We start from the raw sequence: 27,496 nt of genomic DNA, 5'->3' as shown, positions 1-27,496 counted from the left end.
CCTCCATCTGCAGAGGAAGATTGTGTAACATGATAGAAAGCTCCAGAACAGCTATTGTGGTGCGATTGTTTTGTCAACTGCTGTTTCTCCGAGGTCAAACGTGAACTCAGGATCTCAGCTCAGATCATTTCTCTGATGGAAAACTCTCCTGCCTCAGGTTTTGCTGTGTCGGTTTCTGGTTATTATGCATACATTAAAATAGGATGCTGATGTAGTTATACAAGACAGGACCTTTTGATTAGGTAAATAGCCAGAGCTGCTTCAAGGCCCTTACCATTTCAATTTACATCTTTCTGTGTCTGCGCATATACTGTACCCAAAAATTGCAATGAAATTACCAAAGTAACTGCCTCACAGTAAACCTGGGGCCTGTGGAATCTGGATCTAGGTCGAGCAGCGTAGATGTTCCACTTACAGACCTGTTATCTTACTATGCACTTTCTGGATAAACACACCATCCAAAACCCAAATTCAGAGTCTGCAGGCCTGAGGTTAATCATTACCCTCAAGTCAGTGTGTTCACCAAGGCACGTGCATGGATTCAGCAGACAGAAACTATGCCACTTACAAAACAAAACATGTTGAATACACAATGAGCGGTTCCAAGTGCTCAGTGTAACCTCATTTTCAGCAGTGAAAATGTGTGGGCCAGAAACCAGACTGAGGTCCCCACTGCTCTACACGAGTCAGATGTTTCTTTGGGATGAGGTGAATTTACAAACATCACCTGGAGGAGGAGAGGAATCCAGCACCATCATGACCCCATGACTCCCATCCTGTTTTTGTTGCTGACAGATCTCACCTGTAATGTAAAGAGCACATCACAGAAAAACCATGAGGAGTAAGAGAACTTAAAAACTCTGTTTGACAAGATATGACCAACCCACAGAGAAGAAGTGGTGCAGATCTTGATAACAAATTCAACAGCATGAAAAAAACCAAAAAAAAAAAATAAAAATGGGTTTGTCTCTCACACACTTGGAATCTCTTTGTTAAAAGCTAGTCACATTCACATTCATGCAACTTAAATTTAACCAACAGCTACTGTATGTGTGAATCACAACACTTGCAGGCATGGAGGATCCAGCGGCTAAACAGCAAGTTTATTTTGGTTAGGATCAGAAACACAGATCATGTCCTGAGGGCGAGATGAGAGGAGATGATATCAAAATCCCCTGACTGAAATATGGCAATATGGTGGGGAGGGAGGGGGGGGTGGTGAGTGGGAGAAATGGTGTGTTACAATGTTCAGTGGGTAAGATTGGAGGGGAGCAGTTACTCTCAACAGCAGAGAGCAGCATTGACCATTCCCATGGCAAACTCCAACAACAGGGAGGCCACATAATATTACTGCAGCCACATCTCCCATTTCAAAATTCTCCAGTCGCTCAAAGAATCTTTTCTATTCAATAAAACCTAGTTTTAGTTGAAATGAAAAACAAAAGGCACAATGATTTTCAACTCATTCTTGTCTTTAATATGCACAAGAGTTGAAAGCATCAATGAGCCACCTTAAAGAGAAGAATTCAATCTAAAATTTATAAAAAGATATAAACAATCAGAGGCCAAAACGCTGTCTGTTGCTTTTCTCCTATTATTTTATTTAAAACAACTTTTCATTAGCAAGTAAAAATCTTGCAACAAACATAAGCTTGTATCAAATTCAGATACAAGGCAACGAAATTGTAAATCTTTAAAGTGGCTCGGTCTAGTCTGCTAGTTCATGACTGTACACCCTCTCTATAGTTTTGTTCAGTAATAAACAGCTAGTCCCAAAAACAAGCCTGGGCTGCTCATAACAACCCCACCCAATATTTAAAACCCCAGTGTGACCCCCCTCCCCCCCCTGCTATGACCCCCTCTCAGTAGTTAGCAGCCATCCAGAGGATCATAAAGTCTTCGAGACCAGGGCTAGGGTCGGGCTCAAGACTTTTGACAACTCGAACCCGAACCAACACACCAACTGGGACATGGGACGGTACATTTTAAACAGCCCGTCACCACTACGAAGAGAAGAAAAACACAGCCTGTTCCAATTTATCAGCATGTCATCACAATACATATGCAAGTCAAAAATAAAAACAATGAAACAACGAAATATTGCTTCAAAAAGAAAAAAAAAAAAGAAAAGAAAAAAAGAAAAAAAAAAAACCTCCCCAGCCATCTTTGACAGTAAGGTTATCGTCCATCCAATGACTGTCAGCTGCAGCAGCTTTGTACAGGCTTTATGTAAATATATTCATATATTCATTAGACGGCAAGGAGAGATACACATCACATTTTTCTACAATTATTCAAATTGAGTGATGACATGTGACCTCTTCATTGAAAGTAGTTAAGTATAGTAAAGTTCAGGACCTGTACTCCTTATACAAGCGTAGTCTTCAGTGAGTATAGGTCCCTTTCTGCAGGCAGACATCAATATGCCTCTCAGACGTGTGCATAAGACTGAAGAGAAGGAAAAAACAAAAACAGACATATGGAAGCTCCACAGACTCAACCAGAGGAAGCTGAAACATGAACCTAAAATATTTGATTGAAGGTTTAAAAGAATTAAAATAAGCTTAAAGTCAGATAAGCAATTTGGGTTGATTTAAGTTTGATTTTTCTTAGTTTTTTGTTAAACCCCCTTTCTGAGTTTCACATTACAGGGGAGTCCTGAGCAAACAGTTCACTGGATCACAGGCGTGACCAAGCTCATGTTGCACAAATGGATGTCCTGTGGGGGGGGGCAGGGGGATAAATGCTACAGCTGACATGTTCCTTTTCTCTTAAGTCTCTGCGCCTTCACCTAAAGTTGCTTCCTCCTGTGACAGGTATTCACATCCGGAAAAAACAAAAATGTTGTCGCTCTGCTGAATCAGAAGCAGGCAATTAGCAGGTCTTACAGTTGTATGAATTGGAAAAAAAAAAATATTATGGCATTTTCTTCACATTTTTGATGATTTTCTTAAACAAACATTAAGTTTGATAATTCAACAGAGGTCACATTAAAAAAAGTGACGTCATTGAGTCAGAAGTCCCATCAGTCAGTTTGCCACGGAGTCCTCTTTTTGCCTTAGAGCCCTGTCACCCCTCCACCTGCCCCAGGAATCTCCTGGGAGGGCAGTGGGGGTCCGTGGTTAATCATGGCTTAGCTCTGGGATTAACTCTTTAAACTGGGTGAGAGGGGGTTATTTGGGTGCCCGGCCATCAGGTATCAGTGTGACTAAGTGTGTTGATGTGTGTACATGAATGTCAGTGTGCGTGCATGAGGGTGAAGTAACACCAGAGGACAATCCAGGGGAGGGAAAGCACAAAAATAAACCACAAACAAACAGCAGTATTTCTTCCCCATAAGTGATATGATGGCTTCTAACAGAAGTATGCACACAAATTCTAGGTGTCAAAAAGAGTGTATATGTGTGTGTGTGTGTATGTCTGGAAATGTGCTTGTGTTTTTGTCTTTGTGAGGACTTGACATTTGGCCACGAAGGCTTTTTCTTCCTTCTGGTTTTTATTTTTGTGTGATATTTAGAAGCACTGGCAGAGAATACTGACAATCCTCCTGATGCAGGTTGCCAGATGGTGATGGTGCCTGTTGAGTGACCAGGACTCCTATGAAGGGTTGCCGTGTTCTGTGAAGGATGACCATTTAAAAAGAAAAAACACCCCGCAGTGCAGAGGTGGGTAAATCCTTCAGTGGTGAGTTTCCATGTTGAAGTGATGCTAAGTAAATCCTTCGGTACCAGGTTGCCAGGTTGGAGGAGAGATGGATGAATGTCTGGGGTGATTACAGAGTACCCGTGCAGCTGGTTGAACCAAACATCCTGGCTTTCAGAAATTAAACTCCTTTGTTTGCATGTTGGAAGCTGGATCAAAATTAAAGGTTCCTCCTTGAGTGGTTTCAGGGATCAAGCTGGGATCTTCATCAATCTGAAAAAGACATGCATGATAATTTGATGACTGCACAGGAAAAACAGATGAAAATCTTAAGGTGTAAAATCACTGGTGGTAAACTCACATCATCTCCTGAAAAGTACTGATCAATAATCTCAAAGGCTAGTTTGTAGATATCCTCATTCTCGTGCTGCTGCAGATTTTCTATCTTCTCCAAACCTGTAAAAAAGAAAAAAAAAAAAAAAAAAAACACAAAACAATGACAAACGTAACATTTCTCCTTGTCTTTTTAATGACTGAGAAAAACATGCACTTATTCGCCAAATATTGAAAAAAAATTATATATAAAAAAATCTTACAATGCTAGTCCCTGATTGAGAAAATGCAACAACTTCCCCAACAAAAAACACAACCGTTTAAAATTATAAGATAATTCAGACAAATAAAGAGATCAGACTGAGGAGTAATGCAAGAAACAGACCTCCACACTCCTCAATGATCTCAGCAATGGTGCTGGCTTCATCTCCTGCCATGATGAGGATATTCTTGAGGCCATCCAGGACTACCTGCACCACCTGGGAGTCCTTCACTGACAGCAGGCTACAGAATGGAGGGATGACATTCTGCTCCACCAGAAACTCCACCTACACAAACCCACACATACACACCACATCCATACTTGATTACAACATAGGTACATGGTTACAAGTGTGGAACATGTCCTTATAATTCACTCACAATGACCTACATAAACTGAAATTGTGGGGTAAACATTTTCTATCGAAATGATAGAATATTAAATGACTGACTCACATATTAAGCGTGATTTCTGCAGTTTAAATAAAGATATTTATGTTGAATAAAAAATATCAGCAAACATTTTTAAACACATGCACCACATTTCTACATCAATGGTCCCAAAGCCCAGCTCACCTGGTCTTTCCTCCCACTGATGGTGAGGTTGCTGATGGCCCATGCTGCCTCCTTCTGAGTGCCAAAGTCACCCTGTAGAGAGACAGGCTGTCACTAAGATGTACACATAGCGGGTCTTTTCTACAAAAGCACGATGCCAAGGTTCACAGAAAATCTAGGCTACGTTTGCATTAAGTGTGTTTTTCATTTATCAAAAGTTGTGTTGCTTCACCGGCTACAAAATGTGGAATGTGTCGATGCAACTGACATAAAATCAATGCCAGCATTGTGCATCGAGTCTGGTACCATCTGTTGAGAAAACTGAATAGAAAGAGTATAGGATATAAAGCTTAAAGAATTTCTTTTCTGCTCTTCCACTGTGAACAAACCTTAGCCAGTTGGTGAATGATCATAGGAATCAGGCCAGCATCGATCACAGCTTGGACCTGCTGCTGGTTCCCAGCTGTAATGTTGGACAGGAACCAGACTGCTTCCTGCAAACAGAGCCATCACAAATTTAAAACCAGCACTAAAGCTTCCACACACAAATACTTGTTCAGTGACATTCGTCATTTTTGGGTTTGGCCAAGACTCTGGTGCTGGCTCCAACTCATAAGTCTCTTACACATCGTTCCACATATCGTATCTGGCTGTATCACCTTAACATGGAAATCCATTGAACATGTTTGTAACAATAAAGGCTAAAGTGAAACCTTCATTAAGAATGATTTCAGCAGAAACCTTATTCCTGTTTCCATACTAGGCCATAAAAAACCACCAGACATACAAAATCAAAAATAAATAAATTGTGGCTATGATATTCTATTCAAACCTTATTTTAGACTTACAAGAGGGTCCATAGCAATTAAAAGATACCTTGTTGATCTTTTCTTTAGGGTGTGTGAGCAGGTTGGGGAAATGTGAGAGGACATCACAGTTGAGCACAACCTGTGTCTGCTCATCTGTCCCTGTTACAATATTTCCCACTGCCCTCAGCGCTGCCGTCTGTAGTTTTTAGGACAAAGAGAAGGAATGAAAATCTTATTAATTCATGGATGATGAAAATGAAAATGGTCATCTCTCTACAGACGGGCAAAAACTAGTGAATTGGCCCTATAAAACAGAGCCTCACCTGAACTTTCACCTCCTGATGGCTGAGGAGAGGCACAAGAAATGGAACAACTCCAGAATCAATGACCATCTGGATCTGCTCGTTGCCACCGTCCGTCAGATAGGACAGAGCCCACACTGTGTCTACTAGGATCTAAACAAAGACACACAAAACACAAAAAAATGTATGCAGTTAAGATCTATGGCAAGTTGGCAAAACAAAGAAAGGATTTGGGATTTTTCTCTGAAAACTGTTGGAATCAGTAAACAGTAAATGACTGATAATCACTCTTCACTCTTATACTTACATTTATATCGGTGTGATATATTAGCACACAGAGGGCGGGCAAAATCTGTGGGGAAAGAAAAGTAGGTTGTGAGTGGGTTGGATGTAGGCAGAGGAATAGATGGATCAGATGAAGGCAAAAACAGGGTGCAGTGAAAAGACAAAAGAAAGAAAAAAAAAATCACAAATGAATAGCTGTCAAAACCAGACATCAAATGGTCTTCAAATGGCGCCAGAAGAGCTTTATAGTTACAAACTCCACTGGGTGTTGATGCTGATTTGGCTACTGAAACACTCTCTGTGACTCAACCTGCAGCGACAGTCAACTGCAAAGCAACATCCATCTGTCTGGCACATGAAAGCCTGCACACACGCACACCCACCCACCTCCTGCACAGTCTCCATTGGTGGTGGTGGATCCTTGTTGCGGCAGAGGTTAACAATGACCCAGGTAACATTGCGGAGGAAGGTAATGGGGATTGATGGGTTGATGAATGAAAGCAGGGGCTTGACCACACCCAGGGAGATGACATAATCCCTGCACTGTGGACCATCACCTGGGCAAGCAAAGGGCAGAGGTCAACATAACTCTGAAGAGCTGCTTCCACACCATCAACACACACACGCACACACACACACACACACACACACACACACACACACACACACACTCACACACACACACACACAAACACACACAAACTTCTATCTGTCTATACTTACCTATAATGTTTCCTAAAGCCCATACAGCCTGTTCACAAACGTTTTGGTGGGGGGAGTGTAGCAGTCGCAGGAAGAGGGGCACTGCATCTGGACACAAACATCAATATATCAAAACATTTGCCCAACGTAACAGATTGTGCAACTTCAGTGATAAGCTCTGTTGCCTGGACACATTCAAAGTCAAATAAAATAAATATGAATCCATGACACTGTCACAGGACAACTGGACAGGACGTCCAGTTAATCTAAATAAAATAAAAACACGTAATGACCCAGTTAATTTGTATATGTATGTATATGCAAATGCCCATTTAAAGCCACACAACCAATGCCCACGCTCAGGTAAATCATCAAATCTTAATGTTTTAAAGTAACACATAAACAAATTAAAAAAAAAAAAAAAAAGTTTAACTAAGGCTAGCCCTTAATTCTTGAAAGTTAGACCAATTGAAGCTGAACACACAGCTTTTATTCAGAAAGGTTTGATGGAAATTTGTAATCTTTACACAAAAACATATGAAAACTGTATTTTATATATACTTGGATTTAAGTAAACATATCCTCTCTCTGTGACAGCCCGGTAATCATATGAATACTGATCATGGTTCCTACTCTCCAGTCATGTTGTTTTTATTAGATAACACACCACTCGTATTTTGAAACAAAGCCATCTTCCAAAAAATGACTGCCTCATTGAGTGAAAAAACAAATAAATGTGTTTGCTTGGCAGATTGCAGACAGTACACAAACACAGACTGAAGGGGTAACATCAGGGAAGACAGAATGTGGGGTCAACTTACTGGATTTAACCACAGCCTGAGTCTGTGCTGAAGTCCCAGACGCAATGTTGGTCAGAGCCCAAGCTGCCTCAAACTGAAGAGAGGGGCTGGAGGACAAAGAAAACAAAACCAGGTAAAGAAAGCTTGTTTAGTTTAAAAGTTTCACAGCAGACTGGGACATAATGGGGGAAATTAAATAATAGTGATAAACACTGAATTGCACATTTCCTGATTTTCCAGCTGCCTTTACATCTTTTTCCAAGAGTGATTCATCCCCCAAGCACCTAACACACTTATCTGTTTTTGGGCTGCCAGTACTAGAAGGACTTTTTAGAGCAATGTACCTCAACCCTATTTTAATTAAAAAATGTTTGCTCATGAGGACATAGAGGAGTTTTCTATTATTGGTTTCTATAAAGAGAGATTAATAACCAGTTTCACACTCTCCATGAAATCCTGGTAAAAACAGAGTTTGTGTGGTGGATAACGCTGGATGGATCAGTGGCCTACACATGCTGTTTGGTAAACTGGGGCTGTGCTCAAAGGGAGGACAGTCATAAATTGATTGTAAAAAAAAAAAAAAAAAAGAAAAAAAAAAAAGATCACTAAATATTAGACATCAAACAGTGGCATTTGATCCTCACACCAGCTACCAGCCAAATACTAGTAAATCATGGCAAAAGGTGGTAAGTCTGTCTACCCCACTAAATATATCATCATACAACCGGCTGTAACCTGGAGTTCCTACTGGTTTTTTAAGTTTTAGGTGGGATGTAAAACAGTAAACAGTGTGTGGTACTCTTTGTGATTTAACCTGCCACTGTGGTTGCCTGTGGACAAGTTGGTTTTATTTTCTCCCCTATTGTGAATTCACAGATTTAATTTGAAGACCTCAGAAAATATATTTTTGTTGTTCATGTCAAGTAGTTCTGGTTTTAATTCTGTCCATTTCATTGTAATTCTGTACATCATTATGTCAAGCTGAGCTGGCTTGTCTTTCTGCCATAATGCTAGGGCCAACATGGTAGATAATTATTTTTCTTGATGGATGAACATGGGTTGTACTGCATTTCTGGATTCTGTACAAACTAAAAATGACACAATTGTCCAACATGGGCTTGTGTACCTTGTTAACGTGATGCCTTATGTTTCAGGTTGTCATAGCAAAATCCTTACAACTTCTTCCTTAAATGCTTTTTTCAACCCCAACTATTCAGTCTGCCCCCTCAGTGAACACAAGGTCCTGGGAATTGGGGAACTCCAAGAGACAGGAATGCTGTTATATTTGGCTTGGCCTGGACTGAGAGGACCAGCCAACTGCCCTGCGTTCCTCCACACACTCTCACGTGTGGACACAGTAGGACAGACACACACACACACACACACAGACACACAGTCTCTGTTGGGGCAAAGACTTGATGGGGCAGGCATCAGTAATCCATCACAAACTGCACACCAGTCTCCAGTCGTATCAACTCGAACACCCAGCATGAGACATAAGTAAGACTAACGACAAACACAAACTGTTTTGGAAGCAGACTTACTTGTCGTCCCTTTCCAGGCATTTAACTAAAATGGGCAGGATCCCAGACTTTATCAAGTCGTCGATGGGAGGGTTTCTGTCACTTGAGAGCAGTTTTCTAACAAAAAGCAGGAAAAAAGAAATCTCAAGAACTTCATATATAAAAACAGCTGGTGTGTGTATGTGTGTATTCTGTCAGTAACTCACCTGGCTGCTTGTACAGCACTGAGCTGTATCACTGCATTATCGCTGGTAGCATTCTGTAGATGCAAGAAGCAAGAGCGATGGCCATAACAAATGTTAGAACAACATTATAGGCAAACAACTAAGAGGCTACAGCTGTTACATTTGTAAAAGGCCAATGCACAGTACTGTGCAAACATTTTAGGCATTTGTTTAGATTGATGTTTAGATTCTTAGCTATCAACAGCATCAGGGAGGCATCCGATTGGTTCCAAACTCATTCTGCAGCATGATATACACCAAAAACATACAGCAAGAGTCATAAAGAACTATCTTCAGCAAGAAGAACAATCAGTCCTGCAGCAGATGGTTTGTCTTCTACAGAGCCCTAATCTCAACATCACAGAGTCAGTCTGGGATTACATGAGGAGACAGAAGACAGAGACTAAATCCACAGAAGAACTGTGGCAAATTCTCCAAGATGCTTGGAACAGCCTGTCTGCTGAGTACATTGAAAAATTGCGTGAAAGTGCACATAAGGGAACTGGTGCTGTTTAGAAAGACAAAAGGTGACCAAATACTGGTTGATTCAACTTTTTTCAGTTTATTACACTTTGTATGAAGTTACTTAATTTACTTTTGCACAGTACTGCATAAGGGACCGCTTGAATGATGTTAACTCTTACCTGTAAGATGGCATCAAGTGTAACATTTTGCTGCACAAAAAAGAAATAGAGGAATATTATTAATTATTTGTAATTCATTAGCATTGTCATAATTTGAAAAGTGTACTCCATTCAATGTCAGGGTTGTAGTTACTCCTTTTGAACATTATTGTATTAACCAGCAAATAAAAATTGATGACAGAATCTCAGTAGATAAAATGTGGAGGATACTATTTTGATGTGAGGTTGACGTAATTATATTTTAAATACCTTTGCAGCATAACAAACTAAACAAGTGTAAGTACCCATACCAAACTGAATTATATAAATACTAAGTTATATAAATAGGCAAAAATGGTTTCTGTGCCTATATTGAGCTTGACCACTGCACCTTGGTGTCTGACATGTAAATTATAAATGCAGAATATGCTAAATTCTTGCTGGCTTTTTTGCTTTCAACTGAAACATAAGAAGGAAGTCACTGTGAACTGCACCCTCTCTGTTTTCAGTGTGACAGGGCTCAAAGAAATAAGTACCCACCTTCAGGCTAGCTTGTTTCAGTATCAACATAAAGTGATATTTTGTTAAATATTTAATGTTATGTTAAAGTTTCTGTAATACTGTACTGGCTCAAAAATGGGAAAACCTCATCACATTAACAAACAATGAAACAATGATGGCATTAGCTTTCAATCACAGCTCCCATGTGACTTTCACAGAACTTCTGTGCCTAATACACAGAACTAACACAACAGAGGTAACAGTAATGTTGGATGAAAAGGCTTGGACATGTGGTGTAACAAACTTATTTAATCCAGTTTTTGATTAGCACTTTGCATTTCCTTTATCCCTTCTCACTAATGTTTCTGTGAGCCACAAGTTGAGAGTGTAATTTCAGTTTGTAATTAAGATGCACAGATTGGCTTCCTCTGCAGCCAGTTCCTCATCATTTATCTACAGCAACAATGCCATCAGAAATCACTGGCTTTGGAGAAAAAACATGTCTCTGCCCAAATACACATTACATTTTGTAGAAGAACTAGTAGCATAACAGGATGATTTTGTCTTAGGAGCAAAGCTCTGGACCTACAAACCACAGACTTTATTAATCATAGTATATTTGTAAATTCTCTAGTTGAGTGAGGGATAATTAAAGGGTTCATGTTATCTGCACTAGTTTGAAGATTTGCCTTAGATTTCTGGCGCAAAGCCAATTCGGATGATATTTCATCTGTGGTACTCAAAGCAAAGAAACATTTATATATAACAAAAAAAAACCTTAATAGCAAATCATCTTCCTAGAAACATTCTCCTGGTTTCTCAGGATAATACACAGTACATGCTATCATCAGTTTTATAATAAATTTTTCAATAGAAAAACTGTGACCCAGGTATGTGGATCCTGAAAAACCAGAACATTATTACTGGAAAGACACATTGCTGTTGAGTGTGCAAACATCAAACATTTTTTTATTGCTGTGGGGCGCACAAACAAAATTCCAGTCACCTTCATTGTTTTGGGGTGTTGGAAGTTTCAGCAGCAGATATTACAAAACTGAAATCGGCATTGACCGACAACTAGGAAAAAACAAAATAAACTCACCAAACTGGCCACCTAGTAGCTATTAAGGATCCCCAAATATACGAGTGGATGTACATGCTAAACAACGTTCCTCAGCAGTTGGGAGTTTACCCAGTTGCCATGGAATTGTAAATGTTCTCTAACCCTGACCCCGACCCAAACTCTCTGAGCTCTTTACTTTTTAAGCCATCAAATGGAACTACAGGGGGGTCCATAAGTCTGAGGCCACTTTTGCTCAAGCAGTCTCAGACTTTTGGACCCTGCTATACTTCTTAGAAATTTGACCTTTTACAATTTCATGACAATAGGGAAACCTCCATCTGGGGAAGATCATGTGTGACTGAAAGCTACAGAACAGCCACTAAATTAACTTTGGTCATCTGCTCTTCCCAAGATCAGGAATGAACTTTCAATCGCAACTAAGGAGAAAATATTTTTGGGTGAACTGACCCTTTTAATTTTGAAATAATAAATCATAACATGAAAACTTACATTTAATTTGCACTGTAAATGCTTCTATATAGGAGGAAATCCCAGTAACAGAGCTATCCTCAAAGAAACATTTTATTCCTACTTAACGTTCTGTTTCTAGTCAGTATCACACACAGTGCACATTAAGTACACTGCCCACTTGATTTTAACACTTCTGACCTGTTATCCAGACAGTCCGGTCTCACTACATCTCTCTCGCTCAAGCACATACCCAGACACCCACACTTACTCCTTTGAAGTCTGAGTCGACATCAGAGTCCTCCAGACTCTCCTCCAGGGGGACATTTCTCTTCTTCAGTAGATGTTCGTCTCGTTTGTTCTGACAAGAGGGAAAAAAAGACAGAAGACCAATGAGGGGAGATGAACGTGTTCATTAATGCATTCATGAATTCTTAAAGTAACAGGTTTACCTTGAAAACTATTTTTCTCTTTTCCAAACTTGAACTTTCTAGAGCCCATAAGTTTGAAATCCCATTCTAAGTTGGTAAGTCTGAGAAATCTGTCTGCAGGCTAATCCACAAAGCAAACACACATTCATCTTTGAAGGACACTGAACCTTAACACACTGTGCAACCCCCCCCCCCGCATTCAAGATGGAAAAACAGAGACAGACATGTACACGGAGACAAGCAGGAGGACCCACACCTCCCATCAATTTACAGGGTATGTGAGTCAGTGGTAGGAGGAGATTCCCTTGCCCTACATTCCTGTGCATCATACTGATGTGCGTCACTGATGACTAATCAGCTAGTGCAGTGCTTCTTGCTGCTCTGATCCAGCTAAATGGAATGTGCTAGACTTGAGACCACCTCAGCACTCCACAACAGTGACGCTCTATATTTTAATACTCCTGGCTGTGACGGTGCTCTCCAAATGACTGTGCTGCTCTAGATGCTTGTTTACCAGCATTCTCAGGCTTACTCTGAAAGCACAGTGCTTAAGTGTGCTTGAGTTTTACATATTAGTATTACCAATACCATTCAGGTGGCTCTATACAAAGCCATGTGTCTACATGTGAATCTGTCACCTAAATGTTCATTTTAATAAGTATGGTGTTTAGATGCTGTGATTTTCTTCATGGAGTCAATTCTATGCCATGCTGAGCTGTGAAAACTAAACTGTACTGAGCAATCACTTGGCAATGACTCATTTCAATTTCTACCATTTTGTCTGACACCCAGTTCCCAGAACCAGAGGGCACCTTCATCTCCCATTACCTACATACGCCTTTCCTATTCCCGGAAAGGAAGAAGGAACAACTCTAATATCACATGATGAGATTCCTGTGGGAATATTTTATCAATAAGGATGGACCCTACTAAAATGATCATTAAATGTGTTGTGGATATACATTTAGATAGATACTAGATAGATACTATTATTCAGTAGAGAAAAATGTGACAATCAAGATTGGTCTTCCTGTTGTCAGATAATTACATTTAAACAGACACAACGATCTATGAACCCAGCTAAGATGTGAGCAATCTATGCATCTGTTACAAACCCAAATCAGCCTGCAACTGTGTGTGAAAATGAAAACAACTTCAGATCCATGAGCAAGTTTAAAAGCTGCATGACAGAACTTATTTCTTAGTAAAAAAAAAAAAAAAAAAAAAAAACAGCAAACAGACAAGGCAACAGTTAAAATTCAACTCCCATTACACTGTATTCAAACCTTCAAGAGCCAATGATCTCAGTACTTGAACTCTGCAACTGGAATCCAGGTGCTGAGTCTGAGTTTAACAAGCAGCTTCTTGAAGATCTGCTTCAAGTTTAACTTTACTGTATCTATGATTTTTATGCACACCTTGTCTAGTGAGTTTGCATTAGTGTCGGAAAGAAATATCCTACCATGCAGTGTCCACAAAGGCTGTCTCCTATTGAGTGTCAATGAAGCAGCTATGAAGTGTAAAATCGAAGTCTAGCCTTAGTTTCTTCTGACTCTGGACAGAGTTTGCGTACACAAATCAATATTATACTCGCCAAATTATATTGATATAACAGAGTGAGGTTTTGTTTTAAATATATCATCATCATTATATCATCAAACACCCCCTGCTATAACAGGTTACAGCTCAGCGACTGCAAATGATCTGACAGATGTATACTTGTAAAGGTGAAAGAACAACCACCAACAGATTAAGAGGCATCTGTAGGATGTATAACATGGTTCTATCAGAGTACCATCAAGAGAAAATGACACCAACTTAACCTCCGGGGATTCATCACAAGATAAAAAACCTCCTGTGGACCTCACATATAGAAAAACCAGGTCACAGTTGGTTGTGGAACTCTGATGGGTTTTTACTTAAGTAATTTACAAAGTGTTACTGGATGATGCGGCAAAAGTCAGCCATATCATAGTAATGGAGAGAACTGTGTGGAGAAAAATGTGATTCAAAGTGTAAAACCTCATCTGTGAAATGTGACGGCGGCCTGTATGGCTGACAGTGGAACCAGCTCGCTAATGAAGTCACGGCTGTTGGCAGCAACATGAATGCATACTGTTCAGATCACAGTGAATGCTTCAAATCTCTTTGGACAATGCCATCCTAAAGCTGCAGCATGATCCTCAACATCTATCCAAGGCAACCTACTGAACTAACAGGAAATTCAACTGAGAATGGGTTTTACTAAGTGAAGATCAGAATCAAGGCAAATATCCCCTGAAACAAGCAGTATGCACTCAAAACCAAATATCATAGAAATTCCAACACCGTTCAGCTGATGTACATGATAACATCCTCAAAAAACAGCTGAAAGTTGCAATAATATATATATATATATATATATATATATATATATATATATATATATATATATATATATGTATAAAAATGGTTTCATTTATTAGTGCATGGTGCAGGGTAAAGGGGAAAACATGTTATATGCACAAATTGCATATTGTAAAATGGCTCTTAAAATATGGCCCCTTGCTCATATTTCAGAACAAAAAAAATCAAAACACACAATAATGCTCTGTCAAAATAATGGAGATTCATCTCTCTTTTCAATACTATCACCATGTTGGAACAGTGGGAGTGCAGCAAATCAACAACAAACAATAGTCCAGTGTAAAATCACAATCACATTACAATTTTTAGGAAAAAGCTGAAGCTAATTTAGTCCTTTTTGGGTCTGAAAATCTATGAGATCTAGGTGGAATTGCAAAGAAACATATAAACCATTTGGTTAAAACAGCATAAGATTTGTTTGTTCTGTAACAAATGTAAGAATAGTGCCTATGAATTTATTCAGGCTACAATATAACAAATTTAATTTGCTGTAGCTAATTAAGTTTAATTATTTCAGTAAACCAAAGGACAAAATTAAACTTGACTGTTATTGTTGCCTCTGCAAGCCAATGTCTGTTCTATTAATGCTCAGCCAAAAATTATTTCCTCAGGAAAGAAACATCCTACAGTATCAACTGGATATTCTACTTGAAACGATAACAAGTCAAGTGTGGCTGTGACATGTTTTGCTGTTAAATAAGACCAAACAGAGTCTGTTAACAAACATCACATCATTTATAAGCAGGTCTTTTGTAGTTAGATAGCTGTCAAGTGTAAATGACAACTGGGAGGTAGTGAACACTCATCTCTGGATCTCCCATTGCGACCCAATTACGAAGTTTAGCAAAAAAAGGCTTCACTCTCACCATTACATATCAACAACAGAAATCCATAAATTATCAATATATCCATGTCAGGTTGGTTCATGGTCTGTCTGAACTAGTTTATAGAACTAGTTAGTAAGACGAAATGTTCGACATTCGGACAGTCCCTCCAGGAAGTCAATCATAGCGTTGCATTTGGTTGTTCACATGACCAGTGCCACTAATAGTTGTGTAACAAATGAAAAAGGAGAGCAAAAGAGAGAAGTTCAACCCTTGGCTCCTTTCTCACCTCTCAGCTGATCAATCATAGTGTGAAGTAGGTGTGAATGTTGGATTGTTGATATTTGGTGCTGTAATTAATAACTATGGGAGGAGTGGTGTTCCTCTGAGCAGTATTGACAAAATGGAAACCAAAAATACATGACTTGCAACAGTTCTCATGAAAAAAAGCTTTATCAGTTTCAAAGACAAGTGTAATAGTGGGTGGTGAATGAGGCTTTGTGAAAATTTCAGCCTATGCACTAGAGGTTTGAGCAAGGTTTTTGATTTTAATGATGAATTAAATGTCTTCCTGTAATGGAATGGGCGGCTACTGCTTCCAGATGTAATGAACTTAAATGCTCAACTCTGCACCTTTTAGCAAACTTTTTTGCATACAGACTGTATAGTTACCTCCCAGTGGTTCTCAACATAAAATGGCTCAGTCTGCATTTTCAATATTCTCAGTATGTTAAACTCCACTTGTCTGGAATCTGTGGCAGGTTTATAATACTCTGACTGAGGCTTGGTTTATGTGTGTGTAGACAGATGGTGCATCTTTTCTCACCTTTCTCAACTCAACTGTCACCTCATTTCGATGTCTTCTCATAGTCTGTAACAAAGAAACAAAAAGAAAGACAGTAAATGAGAAAACTGCTGTTTTTTGACATTTTTGAGAAATTCAACCATATACAGCTGTGGATAAATATACATTGAGCCTTTTAAATGCATAACAAAATGACCCAATGGGAAAATCACAAAAACCAACATGATCAAAAAAAGTTATCAAGTTGTTTGTATTCCATTCGATTTCCATTTCATTAATAAACAACTTAATTTCATCCATTCAATCTCATAATCATTTGAAATGACATAACTTTAACAGCATTACTCAAGTACGTGACTTTTTTCGATTTATGCATAAATCTGTGACTCATAACAGAAAAAAACCATCACCAACACATTATGTAAAACATCTAGGCAACTATAAAACAACTTAAAAAGTGAGGGAAGACACTTTAACTAATTGCTGTATTTGAGTGTCTGTTGAGTTTCCAGTTCATTCTGAACAGTTTGAGATGGTCTAACATCTTGTGACTGTTTGAAGAGGTTCATGTTGCCTTCCTAAATAGCCTCTTACGCAATCTGGGACAGTCATAACTCAGGAGGCTGTAGAGCAGATTGGTGTCTCCCACCCAATGCATAATAATAACAATGCCACTATACTGCCCCAAACAAAAAATGTCCCTTTACAGACAGCAGAACATTAAAATACCATAGTCCTGCCTGACAGTCAAGAGAAATGAATGCAGGCCAATACACTTATATTGGCTTAATTTGCCTAAGTCTGTTGGTTGATATACCCGAAATATGGACCTAAATACAAAGTTAGAATAAATATATGCTTACAATTACAAAACTGCTGGAGATCATAGAGGCACCACAGTAGATACAACCTACAGAAAATTAAATAATATCTGCATGTTCGCAAGGCAAGAAAGATGTGATATTTTGGGATTAACACTTGACAATGACAACCATAACTACATTTTATGATATACAGCAAAACAAAGGTGGCTCTTAGTATGATCTGGAGCATGTGAGACTTTACTGCTTTGCAATTCAAAGCTGTTTCTAATGATGACAGAAATGACGAGCAATCTGTTATGCCTGACCTAAATAAATAAAACCCAAACTGGCATTTTTTTCCTGTTTTAGCCTGAGTCATCCCTTTAGGAAAACTCAAATTCATACAGTGGCTCTTAAGAGGACCCATGTCAGACATCTATGCCTGAAATAGCATCAGGAATGTACTTAGCAAAGTCTGCCTGTTATAGTAGCCATGTGCTTGTCACACTGACTGAGTTTCAAAACAACCACCTATGGGTCATCGATCTGAGCTTTGAGGCAGTTGATGGTGAAACTCCAATCAGCACCCTGATGGATTTTGAGGGGCCATTTTCAGACATACCTTTGTTTGAGGATTATCTCAGGATTACCAATAGATCAGAATAACCCAGCACAAGCATCTCTCTTTGCTGGTTAACTATGAGGCTAAGAGTGGCATATCAATTAATTACATGCATAAAATATACAGACTAAACAAGTCTAGATATTTGTTATTTCCTGTGACGTCTTCCTTTGGTCCAACACTTTTAGCTTCCCTTACCTTGGCTTGTCTGAACACAGCCTTTGCCAAATGGTTTGGTCTTCATGTCAATGAGCATTACAGATAAATGCTGTCACTGAATTTTAAAATTACACTTGTTAATTGAATGATGCTGCAGTGCCCAGCGTTTCAGGCTTTACCAGTAAGACACAAAGTACACCAGTGGTGTTTTCTAGAACATGTGACATGTCAGTAAGGCACCTACAATTATCTTTCATATTTCGTTATTATAGCAATGTGTGTTTGAAAAAATGACTAAGCATAACCGTAATGAAATTTGAGAGCTAGCCTTACAACGCCAGGCAAAGTTATATTTAAAAGAACTGCAAGCTAATTGTAATCAAGTCTAACATTACCATTTCTCACTGAAGAATTCTAACCAAACTGTAACTTCATGACATTCATCGGTTTTAGTAAGCAATATATTTGCTGTTTTTTAACATCAAAATGGACCGCAAAACCCAGGTCATGGCACCATTACCGTTCAGCTAACAGTTTAGTGACTTAGCTAGCAGCTCAGTTTAGCTAGCTCACCTGGTATTACATGCTAGCTGTTTGCTTGACAACGTTAGCAAGCTAACAAGGAGGGGCAATGTTTGGTTAAGGTTGATGTGGACTAACCGTGTGACGTTAATTCAACATAATCCGACGTCTTACTAATAATGACAAAAATATGTAACGTTTCCTAGTTAGCATTAGTGTGACTTAAGGTCAGTTGGATGTACAACATAGCAAATGTCAAGATTAGGGTGCCGGCCAGGCCCAGCCTCGCTAGCGACCGGTGTCCATCCAAGTAGCTAGTTAACGTTAGCTGGCAGTGACAGCTACATCGCTATCCATTAATTCTCCCATTTCCTACGGTCCAACTATGATATTGCTTACTATTAACCAACATCAACTTGTGTCAATGCGACAACTATCATCACAAATCTATTAGGGGGGATTTACCGACAACCGGATATAGGCAAATAAGCACTTCTGATGGCGAACTCCTAACGATAGCTTATGTTAGTTAGTTAGCTAGCTAGCTAGCTAGCTGGCAGGCAGCTGCAGCCGGGGCCAGGCTCCCCAACGAGGCCCAAAGACTGTCGCTTTCTACGTAAAACTAATTCGATTCGTGGTATTTACATGCGCATTTCAATGTCAGCTCACCTCGACATCACGTCCCTTATTTTTAAAACTCTTGATGCGGTGGTTTTCCAAGCCGGCGTTTTCTGCCATGGCTGTAAGGGGTTTAGCTGTTACTCCGGCTTTCTGGATCTCCTCAGTGAAAGACGAGGCACGGCAGCTCCTATGCTGATGCTGGATCCGGAGAAGGGGAGGAGGGGGAGGACGACGTAACAAATCGCAGAGTGAGGGGAGGAGTTAACGCATAACTCCTTCACGGGCTGTCCTGGTTTCCACGGCTTCCTCGACGCAGTAATAATAAATTCACCCACAATTTATCGGCCGCAGCAACCATCCTGAAACGTGAGAGCTGTGCAACCTGTCTTCATTTTTGCGGATAATTACACTGATTATTACAATGATGATACGCAACTTAACTACTCAGGACTCAAAAAGGATGCCTCCAGACACAAAAGTTTAATGAATCAACAATATTTGGATTTGCTTGTACAATAACATCATTAGTGCAAACGAAGACGAGCATCTGAAATATTTAGCGGTCACACTTCAGCAGCAGATATGCAATGCCAATACAACACAACAGATTGACATTTTTAGCCATATATCTCTAATCAGAGACAACCAGCACCAGCTCTGGTAATATTCTGATATTTAGAATAAATACTCCATAAAAAGATTTCATGACAAGAAAAGTGTGGGAAAACTAAATGGCTATTCATAGAAGTGAGTTGATAGGAATCAGGCTTAATACATATTAGTCTCACAGAATTTAAGAAACATTTCACTTCATGAAACATTTTCCAGCACCATCACCTCAGCATACCTCAGTGAAAAGTCAACTTCAGCCACTGTCTGTTCCTTGGAATGTGCACTGGTGTACTGGAGTTCGTATATTAAACCATCTCTGTCTAAACTCAAATTGAAGCAGTGACATGAAATGCTGCGATATCCCCACTTTTAATTATATTTTTACATAAAGAAGGCAACATAAACATAATTGGGATATTGTTGAATGATATGTCAGTCCTGAAAGCTGATCCTTAATTAGTCCACAAACTCTTGATGGCCCAGAAATTGCATCTTTTGTCAAACTAAATTAACATATCACTGTGATCTGTGATTCAAATAAATACAAATAAATATAGAGCCAGATAACAGTTTAGCATTTAGTAGATTACATATGAAAAAACATGACTATAAAGCACTGTCAATCAGACATGGCTTCTGATCCTGGCATCTACTCACAGACTGAGGATGTTGACAGCAACTTAAAGTGTTTCAGTTAATACAGGGTGATTACTACTGACACAAGGTAATGATTTGAGTTTCCCATCAGCATAGACTGTAGCAGCCCATCACGGCCGAACAATGATCAGAAATCCCCACTTCTTGAAGGATACTCCAACATCAATCCAGAGCAGCAGTAGCAAGACAGAGTAATCAAGGGAAACAAAACAGGCATTCAAGCCACACATTGAGATAACATTCAATCAAGGCCAAACTGTAGTGCCACAGAGGTTGCTATGAGATATAGAGGAGGACAACAATGTAAAGAGGGGCTAAGGCTGAAGTGCTCCTTTAGAAGATTTGTTGTTCAAAGAGGATCTTCTCAAATCCTTGTGGAGGTGTGTGATAGAAGTCACTAAACTGGCAGTCTAAGATGGCACTGTCATCCACTGCAACAACAGAAGAGAAAGCACAAGCTTAGACATTGTGTAAATGTTAACCTATTACCTAAACAACAACATTTATATTTACCTTTAAGCCACTAGAAACTTAGTTTAAAATTGTAACATTTCTCTATAACATCAGAAAAACCATGCTTACATATTATCATTAAGAGATAACTAACAAAACTTTGGCTCAGCTGCTTCACTGGGACTCTGGGTGTGGATTGATCAAGTTTGATTGACAGTGGCCTGGCAACATTACCAAACAACCAAAAGACTGTTCATGTTTTAATTGAAATGTTGCTTCATGTTATTACCTTTTTCTAATTCACCCCAGTGAGACAAGAACAGAGAAAAACACAAATGCAAAACTTCTTCATATGAAATAACCAAAACTATTCTAACTTGTGCAGACAATTGTGTGTATGCCCACATCACTCAAAGTAAGAAGTTGATTGAGAAAACTTCCTTCAATTTGGAAAATTGTCATGGAAGGAGAAGCTCAGATTAAACAAATTTAGTTAATGATGGCAGTTTCATCAAGTGCCCCACTAAGCCATGACAGAGAGACATGCACAACACCAGGACCCTGGAACCAGCTCATGTAAACAGAAAGCAGTTGTACCCGTCGCAACTGCATTGCTAGTATTGTTTTCATCTTGCGAGTGTGTGAGTGTGAGTGTGAGTGTGAGAGTGAGAGTGTGTGTGTGTGTGTGTGTGTGTGTGTGTGTGTGTGTGTGTGTGTGTGTGTGTGTGTGTGTTTAATCATGGCAAACTGTTGTCCTGAAGACACCTAGTAGCAGTTCTGACTACTTTGGTAGGTGTTTATATGTCTGTCTGTGGACAGATTTTTTCAAATGAAGATGAGTGTGGTCTGATCCATGAGTACTGAGTAGTCATGTAATAATGTAGTAATGACTATGAGTACTTATAGGTTGGAACGTCAAAATGTTGACAGGCTTTGCGGTGTGATCCCATTACAAGATGTTGTAGTTTCTGATGTTAGCACTGACACTTGTGTTTTTCCTGCTCTGACAAGCTATCAGCCCTGAGAAAGGCCTTTCATTTGAACAGATGTCAACATTAAAACTGTTCAAGTTTCATAATACTGAAATCTTAGGGTGCTAGAATGATATCAACTCAAATTCAGCTTAAAATACCTGGTCAGACTTGTAATTGACTTGTTATGCAAATTGGTTCTCAGCTAGAGAAGCAGCACCACTTCTAAGCCACACCAATTTACAGTACTGTTCACTAGTTATCAACTGGAGGTGTGGCAACAGCAGAGGCGATGTTTGAGGAACTTAGTTATCACTTGAGATAAGTGTCATTCACTGGTTTCATAAGATACTGTCTATGCCCCACATTTCAAAAGTGTAGTTTAAAACAGAAAAACAGTTGTTCTCCCATGAAAACTCAGGAGCAATTATTACAAAATTGAGTCAAGAGTTGTAGATAGCTGACATTGCTGTAAATGACATGAATATGAATATGGTGAATAGTGAAGTCATGATCCTGATTGCCAAAAAAGTTTCTCTTGCCCTTTGGATATGGATAATATTATTGTTCATACACAACAGAAAATAAAGTTAATAGTTTGACATGAGATTTATGAAAGCACCCAGGGTCATGCTCTGATCACATGGATATTATTTTCTAAAAAAAAAAAAAAGCAGCAGTGCTTTAGGGTATTTGCACAAGAAAGCTCAAACAAATTAGTCATTATTGTTGCTGTAGGCCAGTAACATACAAAGCTACCACTAAATATCAACAGTTTACATGTTTTCTTTCCAACATAAACTCACCAGTTGATTTCACTGACTAGCTCAACATGCAACAAAAAGCAAGACAGTCAGTGAAATCATCTGCTATAGCTTTTGACTAGAATAAAACCTGCATGTCTTGTTTCTATGTGGTAAGACTGCCCCTTTCTTCTAAAGACCTTATTTGGTTTCATTCACGTAACTCACTCTTGGGAAAGTAAAATCTGTTTGTGCTCAAAAAAAAGTTTTTTTTTCTAAAGTACAACTAATGACCATGGTAATGACCCGAGCTGGCCAATGTTATGTAAAAATGTACAAATGCAGCCCTCTAGTGGAATAAAATTGTAACCGCTATAATGGCATTTCTGAGAAAGCAGTTCCACAGTCAATAATATTCACATAAATTAGCTTCAATTTTAAAGAAATTAGTACAAACCTTGGTTAACAAGTCAACAAGCCAACAAATAAACTTACCATAAACAACCGGGTATACAGTGCCTCGGATTCCTGAGGCAGGACAATGCATGTTCTTTCCATTCAGGTATAAATTCAGCTCCACATGGTCATATGTGATGCCCTGAGGAATATAGACAAAAATTTAAAACTAATCAATGTGAATATGATTACACATTTAAACCTGGTTTAACTGTCAAAAAGAAACTTTCATATTTATAGCCTGGCTATCCAAAGTTTCTGATGAAAACTAGTGGAAGATTGAGACTCTTTCCTATTTTCAGTCTAATTCAAGAGGAGCAGGAAAGGCTTGGTTTAGCCAAATAAAATCAAAACCCAAGTATGTATATGTTTTGTCCTGCAGTATTCTTTGCCTTCCTCTCCTTCCTGCAGTTACAATGAGACTCTATCAAAGAAGAAAATGTGTCTGACACAAATTGGGATATAAATACATGACATGATTACACATTTTCTGGTAGATTAAGGATTTCACTACCTGACAACATTTTATTAATATATCATAGACTTTATAAATGCATGATTTTAGTATCTGCACAAAATCTGTGTATTACATGTCTTTATGGTGGCCTCTTTTGCCTCTGAAGTGTGTGTGTGTGTGTGTGTGTGTGTGTGTGTGTGTGTGTGTGTGGCCTAAATCAGTTAAAACCATCAAAAAAAGACCTTTGTATTGAAAATATGTGTTGAACAAAGTCAGAGCTTCGAGTCATTGTCCAGGAATAAATGATAAAGTGAACTGATGACAATGCATGTGAGTTTTACACACTGCTCCATGAACCTGCAGCCTATTAGTCATAAACACACACTTATTGCACTGCATATTTGCATGCATGGATCTCAGTGGTGGTAGCATTGTATATTTGAATTCAGGGTGTGATAACAGTTTCACTAGCTAACCTGAATTCCTTCCCATTATTTTGCACAATTAGTTAGTTTGCAGTATGACAAGTTCATCGACATTCGCCGGCATACATGTCTTATGTACACTTGCACATGTATATAGTGGTGGTGGTTGTGGGGGTCTGATACATCTCACAAAAATACAGTACTGCCACTAAAGGACTTAGAGGGTCTCCAAAGTTAGCCAGTGTTAAGTTCCAGTTGTGGTAGCTCCAAGCTGTTTTGGTCTATTCTTTAGCCGAGCCATATAGTGTCATAAAATGAGCATGAGTAAGTATAAATCAAGAAAGCTTTTAGCTCTGGGAAAAAGAAAGAAATGTGATTTGTCTTATAATAAACAGGTAAAAAGTGGCAAACTCCACCATACAGATAATGACACACTTGTTGACACTGACAGGCAGAGGTCGGCATGTGTCTTAAAACAGCTCTCACATGCCCCTGCTGTGCTTTGTGCTGCAACCACCTGCACCCGTAGGACACAAACTGCTCCACAGTCCATTTGTCCATTGAGTTCTGATAGGAAAAACCCAAAATATCTATTACTACTGTGCCTCTCAGAGGCCTGCTGGAACAGGCTTACCTGCAGTACTCCTAATAGATGATTAGTCTTTAGAGGTTGATTAACTTTGTAAATACACACAATCTAAAGTCACATGCTTGTTGGAAGACCATGAGATAGCTCAATATGTGTACAGACTAGACTGATAAAAGGAATTCCAGCAAGCATTAGTGCACCTTTACTCTGCACAAAATCATGTCACTCCCCATGTCAGGCAACAGGTATCTTTGGATTGGAACCGGTTTCCCTGCTCATGAGTCCAGTTCATTAATAAATTTGGTGTCTGTATGTGTTTACACTTGCCAGTTCTGATTTATTTGACAAGATGAAGATTGAGATAAGAAAAAGTTTCAGCTTGACAAGCAACTGGTAACACTTAAAATATTCAAAGATTTGGTCTCAAACTTCAATTCATGATCAAATAAAATACATTTTGAACTTACAACAATGTCACCTTCCTGGGGAAGGCTGTTTGCAGGTAGACGATTCTTTTCTTCATTATTGTGGTACACAGACCCATCATGCCTCAGGACTAGGCTGTTTGTGTCTCTGCCCAAAGGCACTTGATTAAGATTCACTTTCTGCGTGGCCACACCTATTCCCCACACACCTAAACACAAAGCACAACACTAAAGTACCTGCTATTTTCAAACACTTAAAACACAAAGCTTATAACGCATTAATATTTATAACAAAGACCAGCTGCAATAAAAAGTTGGTAGGTGTGATTCACATACATAGCATATTGAAAAATAAATGTTACATAGCAAAACCAGTCTGTGACTAGCGTGAAGCTGCATGAGGGTGGTCTTGCTTAAAATCTTATGTGGAAGAAAGAAAATATCTCGTGGTTTCAGATGCTGTCCTTGTGAGTAAACAGAATTCCATCAGTTTTCATGCAGTCACAAGATAGTGTAGCTACTAAAAAGTACAGTGTGTCAGAATCAATAACCACCACTGGGAATGCACTAGAAAATGGCAATCTGGAAGGGAAAGAAGGCATGAGAGGTATGAGAGTAGGGTGATCAACTAAAAACCAAATGCCTACCGGTGGACTGGATCTTAAACTCAAAGTAACTTTTGTTCTGGTGCAGAGGAGCATTGGCCAGACAGCCTCCAGTGCCACATATCCTCCTACCACTCTTTACAATGACCACATCTGTGCCTGGAAGAAAAAAAAAAAAGAATACATTTTTCAGTTCAAACACATACAATTCATATAAGTAATTTTGACAAGAACTGATATTCATTGTTAGCTACTCTGTCAACTATTTCTTGAATTATCAAGGAATTATTTAGTCATAATATTATAAAATCCTTATATTTTCCAAGTGCTCAGCTTCTAACAGTTTGCTTTGTCCAATGAAGGGGATGAATTAAGTATCTATCTATCTATCTATCTATCTATCTATATCTGACTATATGTAGGTAAAATGTGTTTCCATATGTGTGAGGGTCTTTGTGAACATCTCTATATTTTTTTAATAATTGAACCTTTTTTAAGTGAAAACAAATAAACAATAAATACATGACTTTTTAGATCAAAATTGTTGATTAATTTTTTGGTGGTTGGTTTATCTGCTGATCGTGTCAGCATTACTATTATTATTATTGTTGGACAGTATGAATTCTCTGCAGGTGCCATTTGAAAATCCAGATATTCCTCAGGGTAAAAAGGTGGGTCAGTTATTCAAGAGGAGTATTTTAGGTTTATGTTCAATAACCAGTTGTTGTATTTCAAAATCAACACTCGACACTATATTATAATAAGTTAAAGCTTCAGTTGCATTTCCCCTGTGAATCCTTGCTTATCTGAGGTTAGGTTAGCTAAGATTAATGAAATACAACTCAGACAAATAATACCTCATGTCCCTCAACTCAAAAATGTATTTTTCTTATTGTTACTTCCATTGTATGTTTGATCTTCGCAGTGTAGAATCAAAGTTTCTGTGTTTACCGTAAAACTGAGGGGATCTTTAAAGTTTAATTGGTGAAAAACTGAGAAATGTCTATTCTGAAAACTATCTGTCATGTCTTTGCAAGAGAGAAGCGGTCAGATTTCCCAGTTTTTCTATTTGTTCGTGTCGCTGCGCCAAGTCGTGTCGTATAAAACAACGCGATAACCTCATGGGCGGTATAATGACGGTTTGTTTAATAGACACAACTGTCTGCAACCACTCTGCCACAAAACATTCAATAGCACAGTTAGCTAGCTAGCTAATGGTAACGGAAGTAGCAAACCATCAAGTCACAGACACAACCATGTCGACGTGTGAAGACATAAACTATCTGTACATCAGTTGTGAAAATTAAAGACAAACTCACTTACCCATGTGGTGGGTATCTAACTGAACCGTGGGCATTTCTTTGAGGGGAATATGCCCGGATCCGCCATCTCCGCAGCAGCCTAGACAACACGTAAACATCGCAGCCATTCTTGTCCGATACTAAGCTAAACATCCGGAAACAAACTCATACCATCAAACCAAAGAGCGCTCGCCGTTCAAACGTCAGACTCCCCTCAAACAACAGCGACACACCGCGGCAGAGGTCGGAGCTACATAAGCCCCCGCTACCCCACTGTATCCAATCACAGTGGCTAAGATAGGCAGTTGCTCCTGATGGCATGGAAACAAGGGAAGAAAATCAAGGTCAAAATTTCTACACGTGACTAAGTAACTATTGGATATCGAAGTTACATAATCACAAGTGAACAAAAAGTGAGTTTTGGGAGGAAAACATCAAATGTTTAGTAGTGCACAAGTGCTGAAATGCTAATATAAATTGATAAGTGAATAGCACTCTAAGAGGCTGATTTGAACTGG

The 27,496-nt window shown here is 39.0% G+C and overlaps 2 protein-coding genes across 2 annotated transcripts; both read right to left on the bottom strand.

Moving 5' to 3' along the window:
• Positions 1-1,082: 1,082 nt before the first annotated feature.
• kpna3 (karyopherin alpha 3 (importin alpha 4)) lies at positions 1,083-19,491 on the bottom strand. Its single transcript, XM_056389270.1, has 17 exons — positions 19,333-19,491; positions 16,579-16,623; positions 12,363-12,452; positions 10,081-10,110; positions 9,419-9,471; positions 9,234-9,329; positions 7,711-7,796; positions 6,911-6,997; positions 6,575-6,744; positions 6,210-6,254; positions 5,924-6,055; positions 5,668-5,796; positions 5,181-5,285; positions 4,813-4,884; positions 4,361-4,523; positions 4,004-4,098; positions 1,083-3,915 (listed from the first exon to the last, which is right to left on the bottom strand). Exons 1-17 carry the CDS (start codon positions 19,399-19,401, stop codon positions 3,817-3,819), a joined length of 1,566 nt encoding a protein of 521 aa, XP_056245245.1. The 5' UTR covers positions 19,402-19,491; the 3' UTR covers positions 1,083-3,816.
• A 252-nt stretch (positions 19,492-19,743) lies between these two features.
• On the bottom strand, positions 19,744-27,169 carry spryd7b (SPRY domain containing 7b). The gene is made up of 5 exons (XM_056388929.1): positions 27,001-27,169; positions 25,720-25,836; positions 25,115-25,281; positions 23,216-23,318; positions 19,744-20,984 (listed from the first exon to the last, which is right to left on the bottom strand). Exons 1-5 carry the CDS (start codon positions 27,104-27,106, stop codon positions 20,887-20,889), a joined length of 591 nt encoding a protein of 196 aa, XP_056244904.1. The 5' UTR covers positions 27,107-27,169; the 3' UTR covers positions 19,744-20,886.
• Positions 27,170-27,496: the final 327 nt, after the last annotated feature.

Source organism: Seriola aureovittata, chromosome 11, assembly GCF_021018895.1.
Source record: "Seriola aureovittata isolate HTS-2021-v1 ecotype China chromosome 11, ASM2101889v1, whole genome shotgun sequence".
Classification (NCBI taxonomy): domain Eukaryota; kingdom Metazoa; phylum Chordata; class Actinopteri; order Carangiformes; family Carangidae; genus Seriola; species Seriola aureovittata.
Note: the sequence above shows the minus strand (reverse complement) of the source record. Positions and strands in the feature narration are given on the sequence as shown.